This window comes from Raphanus sativus, chromosome 3 (assembly GCF_000801105.2).
Source record: "Raphanus sativus cultivar WK10039 chromosome 3, ASM80110v3, whole genome shotgun sequence".
Classification (NCBI taxonomy): Eukaryota; Viridiplantae; Streptophyta; class Magnoliopsida; order Brassicales; family Brassicaceae; genus Raphanus; species Raphanus sativus.
Genome location: NC_079513.1, coordinates 15843088 through 15850432, shown reverse-complemented (window position 1 = coordinate 15850432; position 7345 = coordinate 15843088). Strand labels below are relative to the sequence as shown.

At 46.3% G+C, this 7345-nt stretch overlaps 1 protein-coding gene across 1 annotated transcript; it reads right to left on the bottom strand.

The window, feature by feature from the left end:
• Positions 1-4663: 4663 nt before the first annotated feature.
• LOC108845300 (uncharacterized protein At3g60930, chloroplastic-like) lies at positions 4664-7204 on the bottom strand. Its single transcript, XM_057006358.1, has 5 exons — positions 6502-7204; positions 6252-6425; positions 5602-6167; positions 5284-5508; positions 4664-5200 (listed from the first exon to the last, which is right to left on the bottom strand). The coding sequence occupies exons 1-5, from the start codon at positions 7202-7204 to the stop codon at positions 4664-4666; spliced, it is 2205 nt and encodes a 734-aa protein (XP_056862338.1).
• Between the last annotated feature and the right edge of the window lie 141 nt (positions 7205-7345).

Here is a 7345-nt window from a genome sequence, read left to right as displayed (position 1 = left end):
CGAAGGGATAGCTACCGTACATGGTAGCCAGAAGATATCCAGGATCTGCTATTTGGGAGGATTCGAAATCCTCAAAAAGTCCCCCCAATAGCAATTACAGATCCAGGAGGGTCGCGAAATGCAACAAAATATTCGAGGTCCCCCAGGAACCTAACCGAAAAAGTTTGCATCGACGACTCAGATCCTGAAAGACAGGTGAGCATCGGGTCCGAGCTACCTCCTGAGACAAAAAAGGAGCTCATTGATTTCCTGAAAAGCAATGTCAAAACCTTTGCATGGTCCACCAGTGACATGAAAGGAATAGATCCGAACGTCACCACCCATAAGCTAAAAGTTGACCCTACTTTCAAACCAATCAAACAGAAGCGTCGTAAGCTAGGCCTCGAAAAGGCTCAAGCTGTTAACGACGAAGTTGACCGACTTACGAAAGCTGGGTCCATTCGAGAGGTACATTACCCCGACTGGTTGGCTAACCCAGTAGTGGTAAAGAAGAAAAACGGGAAGTGGAGAATCTGTGTAGACTTCACAGACCTAAACAAAGCTTGTCCTAAAGACAGCTTCCCGTTACCTCACATCGACCGCCTGGTTGAAGCAACAGCTGGCCATCGACTCCTATCCTTCATGGATGCCTTCTCAGGATACAATCAAATCATGATGGATCCTGAGGACCAGGAGAAAACTGCATTCATAACCGAACGAGGAACCTATTGTTATAAGGTTATGCCATTCGGATTAAAGAACGCAGGAGCTACCTATCAGAGACTAGTAAATAAGATGTTTGCTGGACAACTTGGAAAAACCATGGAGGTCTATATCGACGACATGCTAGTCAAATCCTCAGCTGGAGAAGATCATATCTCCCACTTAAGGGAATGCTTCGATATCCTGAATAAGTACGATATGAAGCTCAATCCCACTAAATGTACTTTCGGGGTACCCTCAGGCGAGTTCCTAGGCTATCTCGTAACCGAAAGAGGCATTGAAGCCAACCCGCAGCAGATAGCAACCTTCCTAGAAATGCCGTCACCTAAGACGACCAGAGAGGTACAGAGATTGACTGGACGAATCGCGGCATTGAATCGATTCATATCCAAGTCCACCGATAAATGCCTCCCATTTTACAAGCTTCTAAGAAATAATAAGAAGTTCTTATGGGACGAGAAATGTGAGGAAGCCTTCAAGCAATTGAAAGCTTACCTCTCCGAACCTCCGATCCTATCTAAACCAGTAATAGGAGAGCCATTGTACCTATATCTCGCTGTGTCAACTGCTGCAGTCAGCGGCGTTCTAGTACGAGAGGAACAAAACGAACAAAGACCAGTCTATTACACCAGTAAAAGTTTGATAGACGCCGAAACCAGGTACCCTGCAATGGAAAAACTAGCTCTAGCAGTCGTAACAGCTGCCAGAAAATTGCGACCTTACTTCCAATCGCACTCGATCGTCGTAATGACCTCACAACCATTACGAATGATCTTACACAGCCCCAGCCAGTCAGGGCGATTGGCTAAATGGGCCATAGAGCTCAGCGAATATGATATCGAGTATAGACCTCGAGCAGCAGCGAAAGCTCAGGTCCTTGCCGACTTTATCATTGAGCTAACATCCGAGCAGTTAGACTCCGAAATGGAATCTCCGAAGTGGAGCCTATACGTCGACGGAGCCTCATCAAAACAGGGCTCCGGTATCGGTCTAAGGCTAACTTCTTCAGCAGGAGAAACCATCGAGCAGTCATATAGGCTCGGATTCAGCGCCTCAAACAACGAAGCTGAATATGAAGCACTAATCGCAGGGTTGAAGCTCGCCCTAAGCCTCGGAATCCGAGAGCTAAACGCTTATAGTGATTCACAGCTAGTAGCTAGCCAGTTTCACGGAGAATATGAAACGAGGGACGAAAGAATGGGGGCATATCTCGAAGTCGTCCAGAACCTCACTAGGCAGTTCGACAAATTCGAGCTAACGAGAATCCCACGAGGTGAAAACTCCTCAGCAGATGCGTTGGCTGCTTTAGCTTCCACGTCAGACCCCCTCGTAAAACGAATCATACCCGTAGAAGGAATCGAGAAACCAAGCATCGACATAGCTACTAAAGCTGAGAAAAGAGAGCAAAATAACAGCGCAACCCGAAGGTACCTGCCCTGAAACGGTAGCTACCCAGGTTTTCACAACATTTTGGTTTCCAAAAACCAGAATATGCAGCGCAAAAAAGCATACCTCCGGGAACACAATCCAAATCACGGAAGATATTCCTCGAAATTCAGACTCCTTAGAGCCTGATCTCGAAAATACCCCCGGGGGCACCAACTCAGACCCAGTCATCTGCAGAGTTAAAACCAGAAGCCGTACGGCTCTCCAAAATTCATCTGGAGGTATTCCTCGGAATTCAGACTCCCTGGAGCCCAATCCTACCAATACCTCCGGGGGCACCACGACATCAGGTCTCGACGAACAGGAACCTCCCTCGTCTCTTCATAACAAAGTTGTAGGAAGAGAGGATTGGAGAATTCCAATCACGCAATACATCCTGGAGGGAAGACTCCACCCAATAAATGGGAGGCTCGAAAGCTCAAAGCATTAAGCGCGAGATATTGCGTAACCGAATCTGTCCTCCTCAAACGAAGCATTTCCGGACCTTACCTAAAATGCGTCCATGGCCTCGTTGCTATGAGACTCATGAAGGAAATGCACGACGGTTCCTGCGGGAACCACTCTGGAGGAAGAGCTCTAGCCATCAGAATCAAAAGACAAGGATATTTCTGGCCTACCATTATTGCAGATTGTGAGGCCTATTCCTCTTCATGCGACAAATGCCAGAGGCATGCACCGATTATACACCAACCTGCGGAAAAGCTGTCTAACATATCTGCCCCTTATCCATTTATGAGATGGTCCATGGATATCGTGGGACCACTAGTACCATCAGGAAGTGGAAAGAAGAAGCTACGTTTCCTCTTAGTCTTAACGGACTACTTCACAAAATGGATAGAAGCTGAAGCTTTCCAGCAGGTAACCAGGGTCGAGGTCGAGCAATTCGTATGGAAAGATATCGTGTGTAGACACGGCGTCCCATACGAAATCGTAACTGACAATGGAGGACAATTCATATCCCACGATTTCAAAATATTTTGTGACAAGTGGAATATTCGCCTGACCTTCTCATCACCTCGCCGACCTCAAGGTAACGGACAGGCGGAGGCTGCTAATAAATCAGTATTAGCAAACCTCAAGAAACGCCTCGGAACCCAGAAGGAACTCTGGTCAGAGAAGTTACTTGAAGTACTTTGGGCATGTCGGACCACCCCACGAAAAGCTACAGAAGAAACTCCTTTCTCCTTAGCATATGGGATGGAAGCTGTCGTTCCAGCTGAAACCATTGCTGGTAGCCTCCGCCGGGAACTCTGTACATCCAATCCCGCAGCTAATGATCAGCTCCTAACCGACAGCCTCGATCTAATCGAGGAAAGACGGGACCGAGCTTTGATTCGCATTCAGAACTATCAGCAAGCAATGGCACGACAGTACAATTCCAAAGTCAGGCTCCGGCAGTTCGCTGTTGGTGACCTAGTACTTAGGAAAGTTTTCGAAGGAACCAAAGAACCAAATGCTGGGAAATTAGGAACCAACTGGGAAGGTCCCTACCAGATCATCCACGTGGTACGACCTGGCGTTTACAAACTCCGAAAGGTGCGAACTGGGGTACCTGAAATCAGATCGTGGAATGCCACGAATCTTAAGAGATATTATCATTAGGTACCTAAAACTCCTGAACTACGTTAGGCTTGATCCCTTGACTGGGTACGTAGGCAACTCCGTCATGAGTGCAGCCCCAACCTCATTTCAACACTTCGTTCACCACAATCAAAGGGGGCATATGTCTGATTAAAAACACATAGCCCGCGCAGCAAATTGTATGATTACTATGATACCATGTATCTAATTATCAATAAAGAAATTATCCTCGTTATCTCAATTCTTTAACAAAACAGGTCCCTGCAAACCTGAACCTAAGGTCTTAAAATCCTTAACAATCCTAAAGGTCTTAAAATCCTTCAAAGCAATGTCAGGTCTCGACGAACCTGAACCTAAGGTCTTAAAATCCTTCAGACAATATCAGGTCTCGACGAACCTGGACCTAAGGTCTTAAAATCCTTACCAAATCTCCAAGATCTTAAAATCCTTGTCAATTCTCCAAGGTCTTAAAATCCTTATAAATCTTCGAGGTCTTAAAATCCTCATCAAATCACCAAGGTCTTAAAATCCTAAGCAAGTCTCAACGGGTCTTGAAATCCCACAAACAAGTTCAGGTTCCCAAGAACCCCCACCTAAGGTGTCCAGATTAAACTTAGGTCCCTAAAAATCCCAAGCTAGTCCCGATACTCCAAGAATTCCTCTTAAGGAACTAAAAACGACCAAGGTCTTTCAGACTTATCACAAGATTCGATTATAATCAAGTTGTCATATTTCACGACTAAAGCCAAAAACTCAAAATGAAATGAAAACCGAGTTCGAAATTAAACAAGGGTTTAAAAGCCTCCCCAGGCTAACAAAGATTCGAAGTGCAAACAGATAAAGGTTTAAAAGCCTCCTCAGGCTATAAGTCTTGAAAGCAAAAGATAAAGAAGCCCATTGGGCATAAGTTTTAAAACATAAAGAGCATCAGCTCTTAACCTTCCTTGGATCCAGGATCAGCTTCATCATCCTTATCCTCCTCGATAGGATCACCCTCCTTAACAGGAACCTCTTCTTCAACATCCTGGTCGTCACCTCCCGGGGTCGTCTCAACGGGAACTAAATCAGGAGAGACCGAACCCAAGTTAGAACCATATTCTCCAGAAAACGTCGGATTAAACATATTGATCTCGAAAGTACCTGAGCTCTCGGAGAATTGAGGAATGGGGAGCTTGCTAACTGAGAAATCAGAAACTTGAGCCTTCTCGTATGCAACACCAGCATCCGGGATCAAAATCATCAAACGATGATACTCCTCCTCAGCATTCTCAATCTCTTTAGACAATAAATCCTTCAGAAGTTCGGTGTTTGCCTGAAGCTCCTGAGCATAGATCAGAGCGTCAGTCTCTTCCTTTTTCTTGACAAACTTCTCCTTCACAGAGGTCAGGATCTTGTTGTAGGCTTCAGCCACCTCCTTCTTACCTTTCCTGACAGCTAGTCTAACTTCAGCCTCTTTGTTCTGTTGACTAACCTGAGACGAGGCGATCAACTCTTGACCTGGTGCTCAGCTATCCTGCGAGCAGCATCTAACTCATTGATCTTCCTACTCTTCACCCGAATATCGATGGCCTGACTTTCGATCTTCCCTTGTTGAGTATCAGCCTTCAAACCGAGCCTCCCGGCCTCAGCTTCAAGCTCAGCAACTCGAGCACGAGCCAGGTCGAGCTCCGTCTTGGTAGTCTTGAACAACTCAGTAGCCTGAGCTAAGTCTTCAGCGCTAGGAGCACCATGCACGGTCTCTTCAAACCTCAGCTGAGCCCTGTTGATGGCTCCAGCTAGCTAAAACAAAAAAAAAAGGAAATATATATATACGTTTTAAACAAAAAAATTATTTGGATTGATAGCGAACCAGGGAGTAACAGGACTACATACCTGACCCACGTGGTGAGCTATCTCAACGTACTCTTCCTTGTTGGTCATACCATTGATCGAAGGCATGGAGCATCCTACCATCTTCATATGCCTCATGATGGTTGCCAAACCCCAAGGATCATCCAATATCGATCCCGGCTTAGAATGGGAGAAGTTCCAACCCACGGTCCCTCCCCGCGAAGACGAGGAGGAGGATCTGGCGGGTCTATCTCCCAAATCGGTCCGAGACCTCTTGTTTCTCGGAAGTTCGACCTCGTGAGGGTCTCTAGCAGCTTGGGGGTTAGCTTCAACTGTCGGAACCTCAGGACGGGGAACAACATCTTGAGCTCTGGGCTCAACTGGGTTAACATCCTTAGCAGGGACAGAGGTCCCGTCATCAAGGACCTCCTTCAATGAGCTGAGGAAGGCACCTCCTTGGGTCTTATCGCTGCCTCGCGAAGCGCTGGCAGCTGCAGCAGGCTTGTTCCTGGAACGGAAAGAAGGCCTCATCTTAGGAGCTTGAGTCTTTTCAGTTTCGGAAGTACTAGCTCCGGTCGAAAGATCTACCACGAAAGGACCTTCAGAAACTAAACAGTTGAAAGCTTGTTAGTTATCTCTGAAAGCAAATCCAGAAATAAAAAAAATAATAATAAGCAAAATCCGAAAATTACCTTCTAAATCTTCAGCAGGAATCGGGTCAGGGAACCTGGCGTTGTACCGATCCGGGAACCTAGCTGATTCAATACGAGAGGAGGCAAAAGATGCCCAGGTATTGGAGCTTTGATTTAGCTTCCGGAAAAGAGCCCTAGCCAGCTTCTCAGTAAGCTTAGGAGGATCCTCAGTATCTGCACATGAAATCGAGGGTTCAGTGAATAATACTAATTAGAAACAAGGAAGGCACAATCCTAACAAAGTCCTAACCAGATATATCGGACCAAACAACAGAGAGAGCACGACCCACGGGGATCGTCGTGGGGTCGATCTTGACATAGAAATATTTCTTCCTCCAATCGTCATCACTACCGGAAGACTTGAAAAGACCAAGCCTAGGACGACAAGGAAGATAGTAGGTACCGCTACCACCATCTTTGTTAGAGCTCTCCTTGATCGTGTAAAGGCTCATTAGCTCGGTCAGTCCAACAACGATCCCCTCCTCCTTAGCCCTGGTGATGAAACCATTTATCACCCGGATGGCTGAGGGACAAAGCTGAGAAAGGGCTAGTTGGTAATGATCAAGAAGATCTAACAGGAGATCTGGAAGTGGGAACCGAAGGTGGCATTTCGAGATATACTTCTCGTGAATGCAGAACCAACCTTCCGGGGCGGTTTCAGGAGTTTCATCGGAGGAACAAACCTTGGCCAACTCCTTTTGGCCATGGGCTTGAACCATGAGGTTAACGACTTCTTGAATCTTTAGTGAGGAAGGCGAGTGAGGGCCCAGAGAGGTACTCCCGCCAGAAACTTCCTTCTTCTTCACCCGCTTGGAGACCCTCCCCGCAATTGAGTCCTTGACTTCCTTCTTGTCTCTTTTCATTTTCTCACCGATTTCTTGCTTAACCTTCATTAAACGCTTCCCGGAGGCAGAGATTCCGGTCTCACCGGAACCTTCTTTCGGAGGGTCCATTTAAAAGAAAGGTAAGGAGAATCGAAGAGATTGAAAGGGGAAAGGAGGGAATAGGCTAACCAAATCTCTTAGGAACTAAGGATTCTAAGAAATTCGCAGGAGATTAATGGTGAATCGAAGGATGAAAGTAAAGTAAAAAAA